Here is a 26,553-nt window from a genome sequence, read left to right on the forward strand (position 1 = left end):
TTTTTTAAGGCTGATTTTGATTGAATAATCGATGCAATCATTGGGAAAAGTTGCAACATGGAGGCGTGTCCTCTGACGCAGCCACGCATGAAAGCGCCACGCGCTGTGCTCTACTGTCTGTGTCAGTACCCGGCCCCCACCAGAGAGAGTCACGTAACAAGCCGCAGCGGAACCTTCTGCTTCAACCATCGGATAGGCAGGACAATAAGCATCACTCGCTATTCAAGAGGATAATATCTTCGCTTCACTTTTTTGTGGTACTGTCTCACTTCCTTTCAAGTCTCCCCTGTTCTGTTCGTAAACACGTGCTTGATAATGTAGTGATGGTTTAAAGAAACTGGCAGCAGGAAATGCTAAGTTTAGCTAGCCAGCCAGTACTAACCAAAGGACGCGAACCACCTGTGTTTGCTGTGTTAGCATTGATTGTACGCTCGATGGCGTTTTAAGCCCCAACGTCTCCTTGTAGGCATCGCTACGACCGTTGACTTAAAGGCACCTAACCCTAACCATAACAACTGCGGGAGACGTTGTCCCCCAACGTCTCCTTTTTAAGCCCCTTAAAACACCGATAAACTGATTGTACACTCTTTAGGACGAGAAGAAACATTCATTAATTTATTTATGTCATAAGTGTCCTATTTTACTTCAGAGTTTTAAATAGTTTTAAGCTATGCTCTATGTTACAGTATTATTTCTACCAAAATAGTTTGGTAGAGCTGCTTCAATACTATTTGACAGGAATTCATACTTGTGTTCTTTATTTAGCTCTCGCTGTACTGTAATATGGAGGGTGTGTCGTGGAGGCAGCTCCCCATCAACCTATCGTCTCTCGAGCAGGTTTAATGGGTCACTGCGACATATCAGTGTCACGGGTCCACTGTCCTCGTTGATGTGGCCCAGACCAGGTGCTGTCTGTTTGCTGTGTGTATTGAGTCACTGTTCAAGGTTATTGATTATTCAGAGCCATGTAACGTTACTGGCTATTTCGTCACTTTTTCCATAAAGCATTTTTCCACATTTTAATAATTTCTGCAAATTGTGAATTGGGACTTTTGTAGACTAAAATACCTTAGGTCAAGGATATCAAACTTATTTTAGTTCATGGGCCGCATACCCCTAATTTGATCTCAAGTGGGCCAGACCAGTAAACCACACCAGAAAGATCAGAAACTTTATCTGCCACAGAGCTTCTTGTCAGCTTGATGTTGGCAAACGCAAGTTGCTTCTGCCACGACAGCGTTCTAAGGCCATTGTAGGAAAATAATGTTACGGACCCTGTAGAGAGGGGTAATATTCCAAGAAAAAACTCAAAATTTCAAAAATTAAAGTTGTAAATTTACGAAAAAAGAATTTTGGATATTCTGAGATTAAAGTTGTAATTTTGGAATTGAAATTAATAACTTCTCTGCAATTTTCACACTTTGCAAAGTCATCCATCTGGCCTGATTGGACCCTTTGGCGGGCCGGTTCTGGCCGTATGTTTGACACCCCTGTCTGAGGTAATATTTAGCATCCTTGACCAAAATTGGTCATTGCAACAGTACGTTTGGTTTAAGAATTAAACTTGACTCGATCCCTGAAACAACTTTACAATATAGCCTAACCTAAATCCCAAAAGCACTAGTAAAATGGTGCGAGTCATCTCAAAGCCATTGGTGCCACAACATAATTATGGCCACCAGAAAGGAGCAAATTAATTCTATAAATGGTCAGAAGTGAGAAAAGTAGTGCATGTTACAGTACTACATAATACTACATTTCAAATAAGTCTTCTTTGAATAAAACCAAATGGTAAAGTCTGGACATCATAGTTGAGTTGCCATGCTGCTGTGGGATTAGCTTTTGTTAACACCACCCATGAAAAGTCTGCTCCTCTATTGTGTTGAATGTGAAAGAGAAGCGTTGTTCAGCAGACCTGCAAAGCCTATGTGCTCTATGAAATCTCACACAGCAGAGTATTAGCTTATTGGGCTCTATTGTTGTTGTCGCTACAGTGTTACAGCATTTCTTTGTTTTTATTGTTATGTAATTATTTATCTAATAGTTTTTTACAGTTTCACAGCATCTTCCAGTAAAATTCTCACATTTGGGCAGCAAATGTTGGATTTTTCATGCAAAAATGCAACACAATTAGGCCATTATCTAAATTTGCCAATTAATCAACTAATTCATTATTATAATTTTTTTTTTTACCTATACAGAAAAGTATAATTAACTCAAGGTAATTTGCCATGTTAGGTTCTTCGTATTAAGAAGTTATTAACTACTTGTAACAGTTATATTAATATTTACTAGTTGGAATAATGTGTGTGTGTGTGTGTGTGTGTGTGTGTGTGTGTGTGTGTGTGTGTGTGTGTGTGTGTGTGTGTGTGTGTGTGTGTGTGTGTGTGTGTGTGTGTGTGTGTGTGTGTGTGTGTTGTGTGTGTGTGTGTGTGTGTGTGTGTGTGTGTGTGTGTGTGTGTGTGTGTGTGTGTGTGTGTGTGTGTGTGTGTGTGTGTGTGTGTGTGTGTGTGTGTGTGTTAGACGTAGCAGCATACAACAAAGAAGGGAATGATTCTCCAGCTCAGCCGCAACCTGAGCCGCGCTGCCCCTGTTCTTAGTCGCAGTGTCCACTCTGGCACACGTCCCGCCTCCACCGCCGCATCCAAACTGAAGTCACACCGTCAGCTCACCTCAGAGGAAATCTATGTGCGCGAGGACAAGTATGGAGCGCATAACTACCACCCTCTGCCTGTGGCTTTGGAGAGGGGGGAGGGTGAGTTCACAGTGTCATATCACTATTACAAATAATAGTTTAACAGATTGCACAGCAGCACTGTTTTGCCTGTAATCTCTGATTTTCCTCAACATGTTAACAAATCACTTATGAATCGTCACAGACACATGCTAACAACTCATCTTCTTTACTCCAGGCGTCAACGTGTGGGATGTGGATGGCAACCGGTATTATGACTTCCTGAGTGCTTACAGCGCTGTAAACCAGGGCCACTGCCACCCAAAGATCGTAGCTGCGCTCAACGCTCAGGCCTCCAAACTTGCCCTGACTTCCAGAGCATTCTACAACAATGTGCTGGGAGCCTATGCTGAGTACATTACCAGCTTGTTTGGCTATGACAAAGTCCTACCCATGAATACAGGTACTTCAAGGAAACGCCCAACGCTAATTGTATGAATTGCTTTCAGTGGTTCTTTTGAGTAAATTTGTTGACATGTCTTTCTTTTGGTACGAATAAGGTGTTGAAGGTTGTGAGACAGCCTGCAAGCTTGCTCGCAAGTGGGCTTACAATGTAAAGGGGGTTCCTAAAAACCAGGCCAAAATCATTTTTGCAGGTAAGTCACAATCTTATGTTACAGTTATGGAGTTTGTCCCCATTTTTCACCTTAACTAGTGCCTTTTTATAAAAACATTTGCACCAAAATCATGTGTAGCTTTTTTTTTTTTTTTTTCTCGATCATTGTCAGAGAGTGCAAGCTGTTAAAAATATTTCTTCATCAGTAAATTTCATAAACTTGTTTTGCTTGCACAGGGAATTGGCAAAGTTAGCTAGAGCGCTAACACATTTAAAGCATAATGCACTTAATTATGTAAAGATGTTAACTGCGAAGAATATGATGCATATGGCAACTCATTCTTGTTGATTAGATGGAAACTTCTGGGGTCGCACCATGGCAGCCATCTCCAGCTCAAGTGACCCCAGTAGTTATGAAGGTTTCGGTCCCTACATGCCAGGCTTTGAGCTTGTCCCGTACAATGACATTCCTTCACTGGAGGTACATATTTTGATTCTATCTTCAAGATCTATAGTACAGTATCTGTTTTATTTGTTTGTCTTGAGAGACGGTACAATGTACTGACCTGTGTGAGTTTTATGCCGTTACAAGCAGATGCTGTGTGGAAAGGTTTCTTATTTGGTCCAACACAGCTGTCAAAGGGCCTTGTAAAATGTCCAAATTATAGGGGGAAGTCTAGGTTTCAGTCACTGTGCATCAGACTCTGGACCTTTTATGCAACAACCTAACTAACTTACTAACACCCTTACATGTACTGAAAGCACCATTTGATTTAATCATCAAGCATGTGATTTAATCATCAATCACCAATCACGGAGGCTACTGCTTTGGAATTTGTCTTTCCAATGAAGGCAAATATTTGCACTTTGTCTTGTAGCTTAAGATTGATCTTATTGACATTATTTTCTTAAGAGTACTCCACCAGTTTAACATTTCACTCACAATGAACAGTTTAAAAAAGAATTATAATAAAAATTGATTGAAATAGATGCCGAAATTCCATGCATTCTTCTTACTTGTCAAAAACCTGCCGCCTACATTACCCACAATGAGACTTGGCTTGCAGTTAGTTTGGGTTTCGAGATTTGTGTGTGTTATGCTAGTAGCCGCTAATCTAGCCTTGAGTGTCAAGCAGAGGAGAGGAGTGGGCTACAGCTTTTGTAACTTCACACATTCCCCAAAACTAGCTGACCTGACACCCATATGGTCTATGTAAACATGAGGACTGAATTACTGACTGCAGTTGCATGTGTCTGCTGATAATGTTATCTTGGCAACTGCTGCAGTTCTGTGCAAACGAAAGAACCTAATGATTGACTAAAGTGACATGTATTTATTGACAGGGTTATCTAGTCTATTTTTATTTATTTTTTCCTCTCTCCAGAAAGCTCTTCAAGATCCAAATGTTGCTGCTTTCATGGTGGAGCCCATCCAGGGAGAGGCTGGGGTGGTGGTGCCAGACCAAGGCTACCTGACCACAGTCAGACAACTTTGCACCAAATACAACGTGAGTCTCGACAAACGCACAGACGAGCACGGCTGAGATTTAACTTACTGTAGGTGTGGATGTTTGGACTGCGTATTGCAGGTATTGGCCGTCGAACTGAACTACGGTCTGATTTGTTAGTAATAAAAACGCACCGAAATATATTTCCCATCGTTTCCTCTAAATCGCTTCAATGACTATGCCTGAAGCTTGTCTGTTGCCGTTAAAGAAATACAGCTCAAAGTGCTTATAATTGTTGACCTAAAATAGCCAGCAGGCATTTGGGTGTGGAGAGAAACTGCCATCCCTTAACACCACAGTGCGTTGTGGTAACACTTAACTTCTGGTATGTGGATGAGCGGCTTTAAGTGCTGTTTTGCCGAAATAGAACATATTATGATGTTCTATTAAGCAGTGCAAAACATATTACACACAGCAGCTTTTACAGTGTCTCCTCCTGATGCCAAATTAATTGAGGACAAACTGCAGTCTGGGCTTCATTTTTAGCCATTTATACCAGTTTTCTTATCTGGTACAAAGAGTAGAAAAGCATTTCAGATGCTCCATTCTTCACAAGCAGAGACAGGGTTTAAGTCAAGTGGAGAGCAGCGATGTTCATTTATGCCCAAGAAGACAGACAGGTATATTATGTTCAGCTAATGTTAAGTATAGTCGCTGTAAATCTTAAATGTAAGTCATTTAATCCAACATGTGGCCAAGTCTTGTTCAGGTAAAGATTTTAATTTTTTATTTTTTCAACAGTTTACTTCTCTATTTTCACTGACAGCAGAACTCCTTTTTCAAATGTCGTAGAATTTTTGTACTTTTTGGAAATTCAATGAACCTATTCCCCTGTGGATCTTGAGAATTCCTATGTTTACATCGAACACACACTGTAACTTTGAACAGCATAACCCATTCGGGGATTGTGCAATGCCGTACAACGACTTGCCTAAAATGGCTCAGGAAATAATGTGGCTACATCACTTGTATCATGTATAAATATGAGTCTACAGGTCACACACAGACCCCTAGGGCTGTGGTGACAACTACAGTGGGGCTTTGAGAATACTACTACTACTACTACTACTACTACTACTAAAGTCCTCTGCGTTTGGTCCAGGTGTTGTGGATTGCTGATGAGGTGCAGACAGGCTTGGCAAGGACCGGCCGGCGCCTGGCTGTTGACCACGAGGAAGTCCGTCCAGATCTCGTGGTTCTGGGTAAAGCGCTTTCTGGAGGAGTTTACCCTGTAAGCATTTTTGTTGTTCAGTCACACTTCATATCACATTATAGCTTTTACTAGGAGTACAGATCCTAGTAGTTGTGTAATGTTTACCTTTGCTTTAATTGATCTGCATTTGTGTGCCTCAGGTTTCTGCTGTGCTGTGTGATGATGAGGTAATGCTTACTATCAAGCCGGGAGAACACGGGTCCACATATGGCGGTAACCCCTTGGCCTGTCAGGTCGCTATTGCTGCACTTCAGGTCAGTGTTAAAATGCACTTTACTTCTACTTTCCTTGTCTGTCTACTAGGGCTGAACGAATTGCGCTTTTCCTGCCAGATGTTGCGATTACGATTCGATTTGCGATTTTCTTTTAGCTACATATTGCACCTTCTACGATCATGTTAAGTAAAGTCCTGAAAAATAAATGAAAGATCCATTGAAAATAGGACATTTCAATGTGATATGTAACATTATTCCAGCATTTATCTTATGAAAAAAACAGTAAATATAATCATGAAAAGGGAATAAAAAATGTTAAATTTAAACATTCAGCTAAATATTTCACATTCCATTAATCAGTCTTCACGATTAGCTAATCGCATTCTTTCAAATTTCAATTTGTGAATTAATCGCTCAACCCTACCGTCTACCCTTAACAACTCCGTACTTCTTGTTTTGATCAAGAAAACTTACATTTGTGAAATGCAACATACCATCAAGTTAAAATAATTTGAAGTGTTCCACCGGTACCTTGGAATGACAACTTGGCATCAGAAGCAAAATATGCACGTCACTTTGATTTACAGGTGCTTGAGGAGGAGAAGCTGGCAGAGAATGCTCAAAGGATGGGAGAGCTGCTGCGGAGTGAGCTGAGAAAACTTCCCAAAGACATTGTGACAACAGTCAGGGGGAAAGGCCTCCTAAACGCAGTTGTCATCAAAGAGACCAAAGGTACAGTACTGAACTATTTCAAAAACGGCAGCCCTGTTGGTGATCGCTATTTGGTAACTAAAGTAGAAATGATCCTAGCTAATAGTCTTTCGTTTTGTACATTCTGTAAGATCTGGTCAACCTTTCATTTTTCTTAAGTGCATTCTCCTCAGGATCTCAAAATAAATCCAAGCTCACATTTAAAAAAATAAAAAATAAAAAGCAATCCAAGCTCACATTAAAATGGCAAATCCGCTCTTAAATGCATAATATAAATTCTTAAAGTCTTAAAATGACTTCAGACCGTTTAAAGGAGCAGTGTGTAGGATTTAGTGGCATCTAGCGGTGCAGTTGCAGATTGCAACCAACTGAATACCCCTCCCCTCACACCTCCCTTTTCAATCATGTAGTAGAACCTACGGGTGTCCTTCAGGTAACGTAAAAACGCAAAAAGGCCCTCTCTAGAGCCAATGTTTGGTTTGTCTGTTCTGGGCTGCTGTAGAAACATGGCAGCTCCGTGGAGATGTAGACATGTAGGGCTCATTCTAAGCACCTAACAAAAACGCAATGATTCTTAGTTTCAGGCGATTACACTAATGAAAATATAATTGAGTATTCATTTCTGCCAATAAATCTTAACACACTGGTCCTTAATTCAGTATCAAATGGCATTTCTGGTAGCAGAATTGGTTCATTTACATTGAATTAGTGACTGGAACAGCATTTTCCAGGAGCCTAGTCTAATGTAAGTATTTGTGCTATTCATCTTTAGGCCGGACTGGTTCTAATCAACAAATTAAAAGTAAAATCTCAAAAATGTTGAAAAATAATTAATTGTACTATTTCGAGTGGAATTTTCCTTATTTAAAGGCAGCTTCACACTTAGCTTTTCGACGTCTAGGACAAGATTCTTTGTAAGACAAATGAGAGTAGACTCTATTTGCACCTTGTAGTCCCTTAATCCGACCTATATTAACCAATCCCTTCAGACTATAACGCCTGGAAGGTGTGCTTACGCCTTCGTGACAACGGACTGCTGGCCAAGCCCACCCACGGTGACATCATCCGCCTGGCCCCTCCCCTCATCATTAAAGAGCATGAGCTGCACGAATGTATCGACATCATCCAGAGAACCATCTTGTCCTTCTAAACTACAACCAACACTTCCACAATACAGACAACCATCATCCTGATAATCCAAATGATGACTATCATCATATCAAAACGTTTTTTTCAAGTTTTTTTTGAAGGTATTTACTGTAGAAATACAGTATACAGATACTGTGTGTAGTGTGCTTCTATGAGGCTACATTGACATTTTTGTACAGAAAAACTGCTGTATGGGAGACGGTTCTCAGGAAAGACTGCAGCACAGGCGGAAAACATGAGTGGTTTATTTTAAATGTTCCGCTGGTAATAAGTGAGTGTAAATAATCAATGTGCTTGTCTTCAAGGAAACCTTTTTAATTTTTAAAAAGGATATGTGGTGTTACCAATGACGCATGATGTCTATAGTTACAAAGACTGTAAATTCCTCCTCTGAGGCATACCATTTTAAGTCTGAACGAAGGAGCTGTTGTTGAAGTTACAAAGACACTGAAGGAAATACTTGATGAAATGAAGTCTGGTCTGCAGTTCTCAATATGACAAATTTAGTATTTCTATTGTAAACATTTCAGTTAGTCTACTCAACCACAGCTGTCTGCTAACCTAAACCTTGGGGAAACCAGTGTTACATAGAGAGCCAGCTAGTCTGGGAATTTATAACCTCGAGCAGGGTTTCTTTACTTTTAAAAAAAAAACTTGAAATGTGTATGGAATTTTCAGATTCCAGGTCTTGAAGAATTTTAGTGCAATTATTATTTTTTCCCCTAAAATCTTTCAAGTAATTTTAATTATCAATACAATTGTGAGCTGTATCTGTACATTGTTGTCATTGAACCTTCCGATGAATGTTTTATCTGTTACAAAACAGTGTAAATATTGTCTTTTCAAAGGCAATATTACCCTGTATAATTCACTGATCTTTAAATAAATTATTGCAGTCTTATTTCTTGTCTTACTGTCTTGAGCTTTTCAACATACTGTAGGTGGTTTAACCTGCATTTTGAAGGACATAAAACAGGTTGCAGGACCAGATGCACAAGCATGCTTGTGGTCTGCTTTGATGTCGTATTTACCCAGCAGAAAAAACAAAAGAATTTCCTGTGTTACACCATTAAAGTATTTAATCCTTTATTTTTGCAGTGATTCTAGATTCAACACTAGATGGTGCTGTGCCTTTACTGAAATAAGGATTGGTGGGTACTCAAACAAGAAGTAGCGTGTCGAATACAAAGCTTAAAAAGCTTTGAAAAAGAAAAATACAAAAGCTATACTGCAGATACAAATCAAGGCATATTGACAAAAATATATATATATTTATTAGTCCCCAGCATAACTCTGTTAAACCTACAAGCTACAACCTTGATGATCCATCTTTGTCACACAATCCTATAGACCTTCACTACACCAGGACCTCCTCTGACAGAGATTTGACACTTGTTATTCCCAGAAGAAGAGCTGTTCTGACCTGGATGTTATGGCAACAACCTCAAGCTAGCTGACTGAACAGGCAGCATAAATCCTGTTGCACAGACTGCATCGACTTATCATTTCTCTACACAACATAAACAGTAGTAGAATTAATACTGCAATACGGATATTTCATTTTCAGTCAGATTTACAAGATTCAAGAAATCAATCAAGAAGATCAAGAAAATCTACTGTAATTAGTTAATGCTAAAGAATGTTTAATGGCATACTCCTGACCAACTCCTCTTCATAGGCTTTCTATAGAGTCCTTTTTTTCCTTGCACTTATTTATCCAGAGAAGCCTCAAATGAGTTACACTTGCTAGCTTTTTCCCAGAGCTTTCAACTACATCTCATGGTCTTCTTCAGTGGGTAGGCTTCATCTGTTATCACGTGAACTTAATCCGCTGAGGTACTGTAGATCGTAAAATGCAAAGCTTAAAACTCCTTAAAAAGCAAAATGCATTCAGAGGGTTTAGTTTTTTCCCCCTTCTGAACTGTACTAAAGTAGAATTATAAAGTAACGTAGATGAATAATTAAATTATATACGTTCCACCGAGGGTTACAAGCTCTGACCTTCAGGTTACCACCTAATGATCAGATTTGTGTTTCATCATTTGCACTGTCAAAACAGATCTTGCAGTTCAGGGCGAAAGTGCACACAGCCTACCATCTAGGACAGGTTATCATTTCATATGAAGCGGAGCAGAGAGATGAGCAAGGCCCAGAGCTAGCTTGTGAAATATGAGTGGAATCCAGCCTGGCAGGAGAAGTGAGGGTTATCACCAGGTGACACCGAGCAATGCGCTTGTGTCCTGTGCATGCTTTGATCCTGTACTCTGCAAACCTGCATCCCACTCAGCCACGATAGGAAGGCATACTGTATTCCACAAATAAGCTCCAGTTTTGGCAGGGTAGTGACAGGCCACAGGCTCTGTGAGGCTCTGGAAACACAGAGGTCCAGGCTCCGGCAGGGCTTTGACAGCCTCAGCCAAAACCTGAAGATGCTCCCGCCACACACTCAGTGCCAACAGTCAGCCTGGTCCATTCAAGCATGTGGTGCAAGGCTGGCTTCAAAGACTGGTGTGTGTGTTTCACTACAATTCCTCGGAACAAGAAGGTCAAGAGGGGCTCATCTAGACTGGATGGCTGCTCTTGTTTCACTCGTTCAGCTCTTTCTTCCTCACATCCTCTTTGTCTTTCCTCTTTTTTTCCTCTGTCTCTCCGACTGACTTTCTTTTCATTTGTTATCTCTCCCCGTGTCCCCTCTCTCTTCCTGTCCCCTTTGTCCCTCTCTCACTCAGCCAGTCCATTTGTATTAATTCCTTACATAATGGAGAAATCAGATTGTGGTACTTAGCAAGGATGTAATCAAAGTACGTTGCCTGAAATGTAATTCAGGTAAAGTTGCAGTTAAGAAGAGGATAAATTATAAAGCTCTGTATCCATTAAATGTGTGAAGAATAAGGTGCCAGCTTGAGAATTATGACTGATGCAGTGCTGGAATAGGATAAGCTATTCGTTTTTTCCTGTACCACCACAGATAAATCAGAGCAAAACGTTGGTCTCGCCTGCCAGTGCTCTTATTAATGGGCCTTTTGCATTAAGTTTATGACATCTGAGTGCACTGATAAAATACATGTGCATCTTAAAGGGCAAATGACACATAATCTTTAAAGAGTAATGTGCACTGACCAGTTTTCTCTTCCTCCACGGGCCTCTTTCAGTTCACACCAAAGGGGACATATATATATTGATCAGTTGCAGCAAGGTCCTTAGAAGGACGTGGTCCTCCCTGTAGATGTGAGGCACACTGTGAGTCTCAGACCAACCGTTTTAGTTGTCACACCCTCAACTGATTTATTTGTGAGTTGTAGACGTGCTGGCGCTGCAGTCCTTATTAAAAAGGCAAACACAACATGGTCACAGTTTTAGAAGTTCAAGTTACTTTTTTTTTTTTATCTCTACAGTTGCAGAGTTTTCTCATGCAAATGGCACGCGTCACAGGGGCCATGTACAAAACATGGACCAACAAAGTATGTATAATAAATCAAGCACATTTACAAGAGTTCCCTTCTAAAAAGTATTGTTTAAAATACAAAAGCAACAAAACAGACAAAAATCCACACCGATATGGACAAATCATAATGTCGAATTGAACCACATATTAAAGGAATCTCTGATCTCTAATCATAATGTATATATGTATCGACAAAAAGTGAGAAAAGAATAAAAATAAGTAAACCGAATACCACTAACTTTTGTTGTATCCTTATGGTGCAAATATACACCATACAGGTGATATTTCAGATTTAAATTCCAATGCAACTTCACCTAAATCACGTGATTCAGTGTTTTTGCTTAATGTGACTACATGTTACTTTTAAATGTTTCTGAAACTGTGTAATTTTCCATCTGATGATCATAAATGACCTGTAACAGCAAACAAAACTAACAGTGAATCGTTTTTATCAATGCCTCTGCCCGGGTCCGATCTTTCCCGCAAAGTCACAAAATGATTTACAGCAGGTAGACGGTGCTACAGAGCACACATTCTGACGGGTCACAGATTTCGGCATAACACCGGAAAAGTCTCTGTTATTTTATCCAGCCAGGTAAAGGGTAGCAGGAGATTTCTTTATATAGACCTTGTTGTATTTTCATTTTTATTTTAGAAGCGATATGCTGTAGTTATGGTAGATACTGGGGCAGGGCCATCACAGAAAAGAAGGAAATGAAACCAAACACAACTAAAAGCTAAAAGGGAAAGTGAAACAGGCGAAATCCGAGTCACACTCGGTCGGGCTTTCAACAGATGGAGACAATTACGGGATTGTAAATGATTCAAAACTGACCCTGAATTGGCCCTCAGGTATGTTATAAGTCTATTTCATTCATAAAATAACTTTAGATTGCGCGATGTGGTTGTACGTCAGACAGTAGCCGACATTAAATTGCGTCCCCCTTCAATTTAGCGCGGACGTTTTATTCCTTTTAGTCCGTGTTTGTGTTAGCCCACTATTTTCTTTTCCCTTGTCCCACTGTACTTGTGTAAAGCGTCCTTGGGTTTCATGAAATGCACTATATTAATCTAAGTTATTATTACGTTGGTTGCTACAACAAACTCTTAAAGCTATAGTGCGTAGTTTCTACTGCCCCCATGAGGAATTCTAAGTAATGACAACAAACTGTTGGCGCGTCCACATGATACAAGCCTTCCGTGACCGTGCCCCGTATTCTCTTATTGTAAATGAATGATTTTCTGTCTAAACAAAATATTCATCGCAGCTATATGACCTCCACGTAACGCTAACTCCTAGACCTTTATGACAGCTGCGGTAGAAACACTACCACTTTTGTCCAAAGAGGCCGCTGAAATCAACACAAACTGAAAGTTAGACATTTAGTCAATTCAAAACCTTTACTTACAGTGAGTGAATGTCAGTGCCTCAAAGCCATCAGTGGTACGGTGATTGCGATCATAATCAGGGTGGGTTGCAGTAGCCAGCATGAACTTTAAAGATGGAGTAAACCTGGATTTTTAGCCATGCTAGCGGCGTCACTCTCAGGATGGTTAGTCGGCCCGCTACTTTGCTCCAGACTGTAATATCTCGACTTAAATATCTAACTATTGGCTGTATTGTCATAACATTTTGTACAGACATTCTTCTCTAGAGTATCTGAAGCCTACTGACTAAGAGTCAGCCACCAACTTTGCATCTACAGTAGCCGCACCACCAGCTAAACATTTTCATGTAGTGTAGTTAAATATCTTAACATCTATTGGATAGCACAAAAATCTGGTAGAAACATTCATGTCCCCCTCAAGATGACTGCAATAACTTTGGTTATGCCTTAATTTTTCATTTAATGCCAGCATTCTTTGGTTTAGTGTTCAAACCTAGATTTAAAACACTGTTTCTCTTTTATTCAAATGTAACTAACTATTGGGGTTATATAGTGTCAACTTGTTAAGGATGTTTGCCCCCAAGATGCCTAAAAAAGGAAGAAAGTAATCAATAATCATAAATTCTTTTAACTTCTTTTAGGTAAACTATGATTTATCCTATTTATCAGTCCCAGTTGTTGTGCAACCGATCCCTAATGTGACTGGGGATTACATTTCCAAGTGCTGCTACTATTTCAGTTGGATGTACACGGCTCATGTGGCAACCATGACACTGAAACCACAGTAAAATGGGGACACGCCACCACTTGTGGTCATAAAATATGCCTATGGGTATTTGGAGGATACAGCCGCAGACAACACCAGTCACAGTGGCTTTGCCTTTTTACCGCCCCCTCTTCTTTCTTCGGGTCATCCAAAGTGGTAGTTCACAAACTGATGCTCCGTAAGGGCTTGAGTTGACTACACTTCTGACTGACCACAACAGCTGCAGACAAAGCCTCAGTGTTTACAGAGTTCATGGCTGAGGCTAGGGAAGAGGAGAGGGCAGCAGGAAGGAGGAGGAGGACATGAGGGGGAGAGATGTGGGTCTCAGCTTCCACTGCTGGAGGAGAAAAAAACCAGGGGACCAGAGGAAATGGGACCATAATGGTGCCCACAGGAATTCAAGGCTCAAGCCTAAAAACATGGAGCACGTCCTAGGAGGATTCAGACACGGTTTACATAACAAAGGAGAAACTGTACGACATCTGGGGGAAGGAGAGGAAGAAAAAGGAGGAGGGTAGATGTGAAGGATAAATTGCCCCTGTGCATTGTGCTTTTTCTTTCAAAAATGGGATGGGATGTACTGAGCTGTGTGTAGCTCAGATCCAAGGTGGTGACTCAAAAGAAAAGTGTATTTGTGAGTGAGGATTGAGGAAGCACAGGCAGAGGGACACTCTTCCCAGGAAGACTGACAACCTAAAGTATCACGCAGCGACTTGCAGTGACAAGGAGACTACAAGCTTGGGTTGGGCAAGCTGCCACAGAAGCTCTCAGTGTCATAAAGGATAAATCATGACACTAAGCATCACTGTGGCACTCTCCGTCTGATGCAGCACTACTACTCTGTGAACAGCGGAGCTCGGCGAACACATAATGTCACTTTTTAACTTCAGCAGTTTCCGTCAACGTCTTTCACCATGGAAGCCATCAAAGGTCCATTAAAGTGGTGCTATAACGCACGGTGCCAGTGTGTTTGATGTGTTAATGCTAGCATGGTGCAACATTGTGTAAAAATGGCTGGCCCAAAGGCGAAGGGGCTTTCCTCTCATCAGGGTGAGGTGAAATGAATCAACAATGTTGTTCCTGTTCCATGTCTCAGCTAATTAATAACCAATGGGGGATGTCAAATTTCATTTTCTAAACCCAGTCACTACTGTACGTGCAGTGGAATGAATGGTCAGAGACTAGGGCTGCTCGATCATGGAAAAAACCATCACGATTGTTTGGGTCAATATTGAAATCACGATTATTTAACACAATTACTCATCGTCTTTTGGCAAGATGTTGCAATTATTGAAGTTAAAAAATAGTGAAACAGTTCAAATCAACAGACAAAACACCTTGAACTGTGAAATTTGAACTTTTTTTTTCTCTTTCAGAACACAAGACAAAATAAGAGTTCATCTGCAAAACGTAATGTGCAAAATAATTGTTTTTCTTGACGATTTTGTTTTTGTAATCATTAGGAGACAAAATTGTAATTGCGGTTAAAATTTTGATTAATTGCACAGCCCTATCAGAGACATTAAATAAATTGAGTTGCCAGTTGCTCAATTATTTCCACAATCACAGGCTTTTCAATTCATTTCAGCAATGTGGAGTTTAAAGTGAGTGACAAGAAGAAAAACACCTGTAAAATGTAATTATATAGCTGTGCAATAAACACTTTCACTTAAAATGTTCCGATTTTGGTTGAAACAAGCAGTTTGAGAGATGTTATGGTAAGTCTATAATGGTATGGCAACTGAGTGTAAAGCATAGGGTTCTTTTTTTCTTCAGTGTACTGTAGATTATGAGGTGTAATCATAAATGAATCACTTCTGTACAGTAGTCGACTATTTTCTACAGTACATGTATTCCTGCACCAGTTTAATATGGTATTATTGACTATATTATTCCAACCAATAATAAGATGTAATAATGTTATAATGTTGGTACCACTTTTCTCTAGTTTTCCATCTGTAGGACATATAATGAGCAGCAGCAGTAAAGCTTTATTTAAAAGCTACATGCCATTTCCTTAAAAGCAATCCCCCTTGACACAGGGTAGGAAGGAAGGAGCACACGCTGAAAAATGATTACAAGAGCGCTTGACATTTGAATGACAACCGAGTCTCATTCTCAGTTTGTCAAAACATGACAAAGTGTGTGACATTCCTTATACACGTGAGTGAATGTGCTGGGCTCCATTTGAAGGCTGTTGCCACAGGGGAAGTTGTCAGTAATTGTCAGACTGCAGCACATTCACATCATATTTCTATTCTCTGTTCCTTTCCTGTATTTAAATCAAATCCCTCACAGGGTGACAATGATAAATACAATCACACAGTCACTCGCAAAATTCCGTTATTACGGCTTCCTCCGACTTAACTTTCAATTCTGGCTCATGCACCTTGCAGAATTCAAAGACGCTCTGCTGAGCTTTGATCCTTAAGTGTCCTCCGCAATCCTGCTGATGCTGCACATTCAGACCTCATGGTATGTTAGCGGCACACTAGCCTTCCACTGGGAACATTTTAAAGAAGCCACTCTGCCTCATACTTCTTCGTACCACAGCTCATTGCCCGGGGGCGATCAGCACACGGCTCTGACAGCCCAGCCCGTGATGCTACAGGACCAAAACACAATATCCGCCTGTCTTTGCAGAAGCCTGTGGAGGGATTACCCACTATGCAGTATGGTTGACTCTTCCAAAGTTCATAAAACTGGGCTAAATGTGACTGAAGTCTAGGTCACATAAACTGTAGTTTCAAAAGCATTTAAAGGAGTATATTTAAATATTAAGCAGATCACAATTGCATATTAAGATATAGTTGAGATTCTGTTGAAAAAACTGTTAAATGTAACCTAGGTGTTTAACAAAACCTTTCAAAAAGAATTATTCCAGTTTTAATTTAGTCTTGCAAAACCACCACCAGGCTCTCTCTCTCAGACTCTATTAATGCTTCTCCACCTACACTGGTTAGAACATGTCTAGCTTGAAATCACTGACCTTTTTGTTAACTGCAATTTAATGGGGTGATTAGGTCTACTTCGCGCTATTTTCAAAGTATACATCCATCTTCCTAAAGGTGTTGACACTGCAATAACCCTGCCTTTCAGCAGGCTCCACACAATGCCGGCTTGCTTACTGGTGAAACACCAAACAAGCAGACCCTTGACATTTTCACGCACCGCCTCATGGAATCCATAAATTCTGTGTATTTATGATTGGGCTGCCCGGTGCTCATAATGAGAGTGGTGAAAGGTTTGCCTGGCAACACTTTGACCTGCTGACCAAAGCAAAACATACAGTAGGTACCAGTTATTCTATGGATGATGTCACGCCGAAGTCCTCACTGGGATTGGTTCTTTTCATTTTCCTTATGTAAGTCTCCATGAAAATGTCACTCCAAAAAACATAAAACCTTGACAGCACAAGGACATATGTGTGCCTGTTTGTTTTAGTCGTATTCCTGAGGCAGACATAGCCAGCAGTGATGATGTCCTCGCCAGAAAAATGACAGCATTGTTTGCTTGTTCAAACACTTAAAGCTCCATGACTCAATAGTTTCTATATTAACAATTGATTGAATGTCTACATCTAAATAACCTATTTTGTAGGAGGGCTTGTTGGGTGTTAAGGCGTGTTCAGACCGAACACAAAGTGATTTTGAGAGCTGTCTCTCGACTGCTTGCAAGGTCAATAGAAAGATGCAAGTGGATGCAAACAGATTGTAGGTGGCACAACTTGAAAATGTTGAAAATGAAATTTTTATTTTTTATTTTTTTTTATATAGTTTTCCTGAGGCTGTTTGACAAAAATCAAGACACAATATGTAAAAAGATAGGGGTCTGGAGGTCTGGAGTAAATTTTGAGGACAATCTTGAGTCAGAGCTGTCGCACTAACACCTATACTCCCTCTACATACACATGGCTACAGCTAATGTATGCACAGTCAGTTCATTGGCTGTTCATTGGCCGTCCAAATAAAGCAAGGCCAAATGCCACCCGAAAGGCACCTAAGCAAATTTTTGAGTAATAAGCAATCAGACACCTAAGAGACAGAATCCTATGCTGTTGCATGTTGCTCAATCATGCTCAATATGTTATGGCCAGCTACCTTTCTGACACACAGCTCAGTGGTTTGTCTCGGTAGACAGGGAGGCTCTGTAATGTTTCATAATCAAGCTGATCCATCCAGGCGTGGAGAGCAGCTGGACTGAGCTGATATTAGTATGCCTGTGGTGTGGCCTGGTGACAGAAGCTGGAGTGCTCTCTCTCTCTCCCTCCCTCATTGCATGGTGTCAGATGGAGAATTTTATGTGACAGAGGGGGAATGAAATGTGCTGGTGCTCTCCAGCAAACTTAGATTGGCTTTGAAGCTTTAACTGTTTTGAGGTAACTGATGGTCAAAGCGCACGTCAGTCTAAGCTGGGGAATACTTGCTCAGATAGCTTGCTTGCAGATGGAAATGTAATCTGATTTGTGGAGAGACGAACACAAAATTGGACCACAGGTTGACTGTAAAAGATGGACAGATATCTCAAATAAAAAATGGGTGTATGGATCTTAAATGTAGTTCCTGACAGCGAGTTTGGAAAAGCAGCTGGGCTGCTGGTGTGGAGCCTTGCTGTAATCTGACAGACTGTGATAAAATCAGGTTGGCATTTGGATTGCTGTACCTGGAACAGCTTTCTCTCCTCTCCGCCCATGACAGATGCTGCAATTAGTGGTAGTGACGACTGCCAACTGCTGACACGGCTTAGTATCACCCACCCATCTCCACTCTGTTTGTACCTGAATCACTAGCTTATCTTGGTACCCGGTTTCCAACAGGAAACAACCAATCACAAAGGCATTCTCACCCAGTCAAGAATGGCTTGACACTGGTCGTTTTTTTTTAACCAGACTTTTTATCCATGGCTAGTACTCTTCTTTTAATTGCAGACTATAACACAGCCATGGGAAATACTTGTTTCCAATTGGCTGGCAGGTGTCCATTAAAACTGTATAACAGGACTCCTCAAACAAAGATCCATGCAACAACCACACAAGTCAATTTGCAAGGTATATTAAACTGCAGCTAACCATAGAGACAGCTTCTGCTGCATGCTTCCAGTCTATTCTACTCTCATTGGTGAAATAGACCTGGGTCAACCTGACCTGTGGACAAAGCCCGATAATACACTCCAAGGTGCCCTGATACAGAAAATAACTCACTGTGTGGCGTTCTTTGCCTCCTCTTGTCTTAAATTATTGCTTCAAAAACTCAAACTGTCACTAGATTATTTAGTTGTAATTATATCTGTCCACTAATGCTTTGTTTGGAGCAGGGGTGTCAAACTCAATTTCACTAAGGGCCAGACTGGAAAATGAGAATCACATTAAGGGCCAGACATGTACAGTTTATTGACATGCTTTTATTGAAGAGAAAAAGTAAATATTTTGACTGTATTATTGCATGTCTCATATAGATTTCTCACTTAGAGTTTGGGCCACATAAAGCCCCCAAAAAGTCGAAAAAAAAAAAAGTTGCTTAACCATCATAGAAAAAAGGGCCAATATTGTCTAAAAACGTCACAAACTTCGGAAAAAGGGGCAAAAACATCAAAAAAGTGTCTATTTATTGTGAACCTATATTGAAATGCGAGCCGGATCAAAATCTGCAAGGGGCTGGATTTGGAGTTTGAGTTTGACACATGTGTTTTAGAGGATTAAGTAGTAGCTAGTTATAAAGTCAAAGTGATGAGAATGAGGCAAGATATCTTTGTTTTTAGGTTTTGCTTTGGAATGTCATTCTTTGAATTTTATATTACAGACCATAACTTTAACTGAAATGGTTTTTATTTAAAGCAGTTCTGTTGACACTTAAAGAAAGCACACAATCACTGTTGTTGTGTGCTTTTACACACCTTTTCCAGCCTGCCACAAGTCATTTTTAGGAAAAGTAAAACCAAATGAAGACCAATGACCATGACACTCCTCTACAAAAATATTGCCAAATGGATTGTGCTTGAATTTGCATATAAATCTGCTGCAAGAAAAATGCCCAGCCAAGGACATCTGAATTTTTGGAGGAACGCACTTGCCTTTTACCTCAAGTAATAATTTGTATTTGATTAACAGCTAAGATACAACATTTACAATGGTGGAAAGATGTTGCACATTACAATATTTGAATGAACCAAAGTTCTGTTTCTTTATGCCCCTGAAACAATGCTAATTAGGATTTGGGTACTACTTCTCAGAAAATCTGTTTTGTAAAGGCTTATTTTTCCTTTATAGCTGTGATCGCCTTGCCGATTCACTCGCATAACAAAACAGCTAATTACTATATTTAGAATTCTACAGCAGTTTTACATAATAAACCAAAAATAAAATTTTCAGAATTTACACAGCCCATTTCACAACATGGTGTAATTGTAACAATTTATTGTTGTAAATATTATAACTGTTCAGAAAAACTCAACAGCCTGGATTTAAGAACAAACTTACTTTTGTGTCTCACAAAGCTCACTTTCAAGTCAGAACACTGAATCTGAACTTATTCCAAGAGCTGGGGGGTAAAAAAACCAAAAACCACAGGACCAAAATGGCCCTACAGTGGAAAACCTTTTTTTCTGCCCCTCTTGTTGTCCGTCCGTTAATAGTGAATTCATTGGTTGCCAAGTCTGGGCCTGAACCCCAGATAGATAACAGGTAATGTTATCCACCTTGACATTTCCTCGGTAAAAGGTAATCTCTGGAATTTAAGATACATTTCTTCACCACCAGTCCTGTTTTGTGAGTGGAAAAGGCAGGGATAGAGGAGGCTTTTCCACTCTTGTCCATCACAAGAGCTTGGCTTTCTGAATCATGTTTTTTCATGTTTTCACAGTTTTAGGTCGGGATTTCTGGTGACGTAATGTAAATGGACTGAATTTACAGTTGCTTTCCACCTCATCTTTACGTGATATTTTTTGGTGTTGTGTTAGTGAGAGAGAGGCTGATTGGTAGAGAAAGGACAGCGTCAGTGGCTGAGTGAACACCATGTCTGCCATGATGAGCTGTAGAAATGGACGGACAACAATGCCAAGAATCTGTCACTCTCTATTTTCAGGAAACCACACACCGAGGAAGGGGTGAAAAACATCCTTCACACCTGCCCTTGCAAATCTTGAGAGTTGTATCAGTCAATGCAAATGTGACCGTTTTTGTTATTTTTGCAAGCTGTGAAGAAGTCCTGTTGGACTGATGCTTATCTCTTACTGTATTTTCTAACCCAAAAGAACACAGGAATAAAAGAAATACAATTTCCACGAGTACAAAGAACTTGTCGAAGTCCTTGGAGGGAAAGAGAAAAGAAAGCTGCCGAGCTTGTGTGGGCAGCATTAGTGCAACATCCATCCCTGGTGAGGGGGGGTGGACCGTGGAGGGCCCCGGCTCTTTGTTAGGATGTGAAAGATGGACAATGCCACTACTGTGTGCTGAGAGCAGGAGTCATGCCGCTGCTGGTTCCATAAGACTGCCGAAGCTTGTCACATTATGCCTCTTTTGTTATAGACTTTTTCCTATAATCTTCCCTTTGCCTCCCCCACTTTTCTCTTTGTTTCTAAAGTCTCTTTGCCCTTTTTAAATCTCAGTGATGATTTATCTTCCATATTACGGACCGTTCTAACCTGATGTCCTGCAGTAATCCACTAGAAATATCTGCAAACATCAAATCATCCCACAGTAATTGCCAATATAGTTTTTTTATGTTGAGGAGTGAGACAATGTGCTTTAGGAGTTGGTGGTGTGATTGTCAATGTTAAACTTCTTTCTCTGCTAACGTGTTTCATCTCAGCAGAGCTCTAGATCTGAAACTTGGATTCAAGCCAGACTTCACAACAAAATGAGAACTTGAGGCTTGACTTGGACATAACTGAATCCCCTGAAAGCGTGACATTTTGACTTGCAATTTGCTGATGAAGACTTTTGAATTTACTTGGACTTGGCCGAAAGAACTTGAAACTTGACTTGGACTTGGCTCGAAAGAATTCAGATTTGACTACGACCCCTCACAAATGACTTGAGACTCCATTTATGATGAGATTTGCTTTGGGCTCGTCTTGATAATTGACTTGGTCTCAAATGACTTTGAAAGACACATGACTTGAAACTTGCTGTGATATACCTGAGACTTGACTTAACTTGGGCTCTTCTCAAATGACTTGGACTTGCCTGGAAACATTTTAAACTAGACTTGGAGTTGTCACGAATGATTTAACACTTAATTTGGACCTGTCTAAATTGTGAGATTTGGCTTGGGTTTATCTCAAGACTTGGGACTTGTCTCAAATTACTTGAGATCCAACTTGGACCTTGGACCTCTCCAATGATGAGAGATCTGACTTGGAACTACAAGTCTCCAAAGACCTGAGACCTGACTTGGACTTGTCTCAAATCACTTGACACTTAAGCCTCATTAACAAGGCCCCGGACCCCCACTGACAGACTCTTAATCCTACATCCTGGACTATATATACTTTTCCATACAGACTCTTTTTTCTTAATGTTTAACAGTTATGTTTATATTTGTTTCTGTATTTATTGTTGTTTATTTCATATTCATGTATGCACCAACACGCAAGGCAAATTCCTTGTAAGTGTTACTTACTTGGCAAAAAAATCCTTTTCTGATACTGATTCTGATTGGAGACTGGACTAAAATGGTAAGATTTGGCTTGGCTTTGTCTCAAGACTTGACTTGGACTCGAATGATCTGGGACCTGACTTGGACTTGGACTCTCAAATTACTTGACACGTTGTTGTATACATGTTGATGGTAGTCTGCCTGTGGATGTATTTACTTCACACACAGCCATAACCCTCTGCTAACAGCAGAATAAATTGAAATAACATGTACAGTGTATAAAAATGAGGTAGTGGCGCTTGTACTTTCAGATGCACTTGATCTGCTAATGAAAAAAGGATACGTAAAATGCTTCACATAAATGTAGATGCAGCCAGCTGTGGAATATGGCAGCCATTAACATGGAGAGGGTTTTTTATTATTTTTAACAATGCCAGGATGACTGCTGAGGAGAGCATGCGACGGCTTCGTTTTACTTCAAGAAACTTTTAGAAAACAACTGTTGAATCTCACACTCAGCACACTATAAAATGTGAATTGCTCTCTAAACGAGCTAGCATGGGAAGATAGATGAGAATGGATTTGAGAAAGGCATGTGTGTATATGGGTGTGTGTTTAAGTAGTATATATGTGAGAGAGAGGAGTATAATAAAGACAGTGAGATCAATGACTTGTATATCTCTCTTGCAATCTAAAAAACTACGGTAGGCTACATTCAATTGAGTTAGTGGGATGAAATGCCATTGCAATATGCAGCATATTGATTTTTGCTGCTGTACTTAGTCTGAGTTTGTTTCAAATAATAATAAAAAAAAAACAATACTGGGAAAACTGCCAGATCCCTAAAAGATTTTAGTCAGAGTCTTTGTGAATCTGCTTTGTCATCGCTAAGCACCATTTGAATAGAACTGCTGGCAAATAGTAGTTTTTGATGAGAATAACAAAAAAATAAAAACGAGTATACATGAGAGATTGAGGACAAAGGCAGAAGGTTTATTGCGAGTGTCAACTGCAGCTAAATTCATTTACTTGTAATTATGCTCAGCGGTCGGATTGACCAGTGGCTGATACAGCTGTGTCACACAAGACTCAAAGAGAGTTTGTGCAACTTTTTATTTTTTTTTCTAAAAGGAATCCGTGTTGCCTTCCAGATGCCTCAGGACATGAATATTGCATTTAGTTCAACCCCAAACACTGACATTAGTTTTTTGGAGGGAATCATCATCAGCAATGAAGTGAACCATGTCTGCCGGCACCAGGCAGCTGACCTCCAACAGTCTTCTTTGTGTTTAAAACTGAAGCTCTTTGTGGGTTCATACAGCAGCGATTCAATCATCACATTACTACGTATTTCTACATTTGTTATAAAGACCACAGGTGGTGTTTAATGATCTGCAAGAAGTACATTTTCCCATCGTCTCCAGCTATGTTATGATGTCCCTTTCTGCGCTGTTTGATGAAGATCTCACCTCCTCCTTCACCCCCAGACTGTCTCTATATCTTTATTGTGTGGTTGATGAGGCTGACAAAAAGACATTGTCTGGCCAAGTGATGAGATGAGACAAGGGCACTGAATTGCCTCAGTCAGCCTCACCTGCAGCCGCTAGCAAAGTCAAGATGAGTGTGTGTGTGTGTGTGCGTGTGCGGTGTGTGTGTGTGTGTGTGTGTGTGCGACTCATCTGTGTGTAAATCTGTACGACTCTGTATGACCTCAGGCACTCGCTTTTATCTAAACCCTCAAAATAACAGTGCAGAACAATTACTGGGCTTCAGTCATCACAGACAAATAATTTGCCGTCAGTAAATGCAGCCTACTGGTCCCTCACCAGGGCAAAAACATGTATCACCTGTAACAGCAGCTCTACACTGTGAGCTACGAGGCTCATGGATCTCCTGCTTTCCAGTCATGTTTCCAGGTAACGTGTTGTCTTGAGTTGATCTGAAACAACTGGTTACCTGGGTTTAGTTTAGAAAATACCCAAACATATTTATCATGTTTCTGTCCTTGCGGCTACGGCTATATTGGTCACTAACCAACATTACAGCCCCCTACGACACTACACAAGTCTATGGTAAAAAAAACATTTTTTTGAAAGGTCCAATGTGTAGGAATTTCTCCCATCTAGCGTTGAGATCATATAGGCCTATCGCAATCAGCTCGCAACGCACCACGCAGTTCAAAGTACGTATTAAAGCTACGGTAGCGTTCACGCTTCAAAAAGCCGGTCTCTTGCTCTTTTTCTCTTTCTTTTTTCATTTTCTTTCTGGGCGGTAAGAAGATCCAGACCCCTCTTCCTCGAAATTTTGATTTTAAACAATGCGGTTCGTGTTTTCCTTCATCTTCCCAAACTTGCCGGGGCCGGGAAGCTACGATACCCATAAGCAGCATTAGCAGCACCTGTGAGTTTATCGTGTGACAGTGAACGAAAGGCGGAGCAGCATGTCCTGTATGTCCCTTACCGGCTAACGTATTTCAAGATGGCGCATGAATATGGAGCGTCTACCAGTTGTTTCCATTGACATATATATAATGGACCAATAGACCCCGTTGCTCTGGACAGAGACCAGTGAAGGCTATTAGAAGCACTTTTCCGGTGATCTCTTGCTTTACTGCGCAGCCTCCAACTGAGAGAGACAACGTAAATGTGACGTGAGCAACGTGTCTGAAAGTTGTAAGTCTTCTAGTAGCTGTGCCAAGAGAAATCTTAATCATTCCCAATCTTACAGAGACGGAGAGCGTAGGTATATGTAAGGAGATAACATAAGCACAGGCTAATTATTGCTAACTAAATTGCTAGTTAACATTAGTAATTAAACCTAAACAACTAATGTAAGTCGAAACTGCCTGCGAGCTTCTCCTATATGGTAATTCCTCTACTGTGCAACAGTAAGTCACTTGGTTATGACACAATCGTTAGCCTATTTTTACAAAAACTTACGGAGCCATAACGTGAGGTACAAGGTAATGGAGCCTTTTTATACATTGTTGTGTTTCTTTAGAACTAAACAATGGACAAACAGAGTCTTTAAACGCTTCAGATGTAAAGTTATTCGCAGTCAAGTGACATAAAAAAAAAATGGCGGTCAGTGGAATGCTAACAGGAGGTGATACCTTTGTAGCAACAAAATGGCGTCATTGAAGGTCTGAGTTCTGAAGCGAAGCTTACCCCCTTGGTTGTTCCAGATAAAACCAAAACAAACTGTTACCTGGATGCTGACGTAGTTAAGTAATACCTACTGGAAACAAAAGTCAAAGGTGTTTGAGTAGCTCGCAGCGTAGAGCTGCGGATGTGAAGAGTATGTGATTTTGCTTTCGACAGTTCAAAACCAGCTCGACGCAAACTTGCAATTATTGTATTTTCTTAAATTTCTTTTTTGTATGTGGCTGCGATGTAGTGCTCATTTATACAATCATATTCGGATCAATATACGGAAACCAGTTAGTTTGGAAGCCAGTAGGGACATAACACCGGTAAGTATTTGGACGTTTACACATTTTGTGTTGTGTTGGCTCTGGACTCATTGGATTCATTTTCTTTTTGTTTGTGGTTGATTGTTTGTTTTATGTGTTTTTGTCATTTAAAGCAGTATATAAACATAATAATTGTTTATAAGATATTATAATGTGTTTATAAGCAGATACAAGGCTATTTTAGGTGTCTCTTCATTTACTGCATTCTCAACAATTATATTTTATTCCTATGAGGGCATATTTTACATGATTACACCTGCGTTATATTGCCATTCATTATCTGTTTGTGTACCATGCAATATCCAGTTGGGGAAGTTGGGGTTAAAATAAAGTATTATGAAATATTTGAAACTCGACATCAAATCAGTTACATTTCAATATCGATATATATCGGCCTCATAAATCAAGTATCAGAAGTCACTGTAAGAAGAACTGAAAAGATGCATCATCTGCCTGTATCGGATCCTTGGGCTGGGAGTTCCACAGCTGAGGTCATTGTATTATTTTAAATAAAATGCTGGAGTACAGTGACAAAATGTGCGTTTCTGTCCAAATTCTTACTGTATGTGTAAAGTAGGTCAGGAGAAATGAAAAGTAGAGCTGGGGAGGTTGGTTGGTGTGAAGTGATGAAAAAGGAGAGAGTTCAGCTCAGTATGAGTCATCATGGGTGGTGAGGTGGTAGGCAAACAGCCTTCCTGTGTCAGTAATGAAGGAGGGACTCTGAAGAGGGGCATTATCAAGTCACAGCAGTTCCCAAATGAAACGGAACATTTAAATATACGCTCACCTTTAGAGAGGTGGG

At 40.3% G+C, this 26,553-nt stretch overlaps 1 protein-coding gene across 3 annotated transcripts; it reads left to right on the forward strand.

Moving 5' to 3' along the window:
- Window positions 1–104: 104 nt before the first annotated feature.
- oat (ornithine aminotransferase) lies at window positions 105–8,987 on the forward strand. 3 transcript variants are annotated; one of them, XM_039789366.1, is made up of 11 exons: window positions 114–257; window positions 766–905; window positions 2,524–2,755; window positions 2,913–3,137; window positions 3,235–3,330; window positions 3,644–3,771; window positions 4,676–4,798; window positions 5,901–6,029; window positions 6,152–6,265; window positions 6,814–6,958; window positions 7,927–8,987. In XM_039789366.1, the coding sequence occupies exons 3-11, from the start codon at window positions 2,551–2,553 to the stop codon at window positions 8,085–8,087; spliced, it is 1,326 nt and encodes a 441-aa protein (XP_039645300.1). In that variant the 5' UTR covers window positions 114–257; window positions 766–905; window positions 2,524–2,550; the 3' UTR covers window positions 8,088–8,987. The 3 variants fall into 3 exon arrangements, with proteins under 3 accessions (XP_039645298.1, XP_039645301.1, XP_039645300.1); XM_039789364.1 differs by lacking the exon at window positions 766–905 and having other exon boundaries at window positions 105–257; XM_039789367.1 differs by lacking the exon at window positions 766–905 and having other exon boundaries at window positions 111–257; window positions 2,533–2,755.
- The last annotated feature ends 17,566 nt before the right edge of the window (window positions 8,988–26,553 follow it).

This window comes from Perca fluviatilis, chromosome 21 (genome assembly GCF_010015445.1).
Source record: "Perca fluviatilis chromosome 21, GENO_Pfluv_1.0, whole genome shotgun sequence".
NCBI lineage: Eukaryota > Metazoa > Chordata > Actinopteri > Perciformes > Percidae > Perca > Perca fluviatilis.

What these genes read in the sequence shown, in the direction of transcription:
- oat (XM_039789364.1), top strand. Translation starts at nt 2,551, where the DNA reads ATGATTCTCCAGCTCAGCCGCAACCTGAGCCGCGCTGCCCCTGTTCTT. An exon ending in GGCTTTGGAGAGGGGGGAGG is followed by an intron (nt 2,756 to 2,912) that starts GTGAGTTCACAG and finishes TCTTTACTCCAG; the next exon opens with GCGTCAACGTGTGGGATGTG. An exon ending in TGTCATCAAAGAGACCAAAG is followed by an intron (nt 6,959 to 7,926) that starts GTACAGTACTGA and finishes CAATCCCTTCAG; the next exon opens with ACTATAACGCCTGGAAGGTG.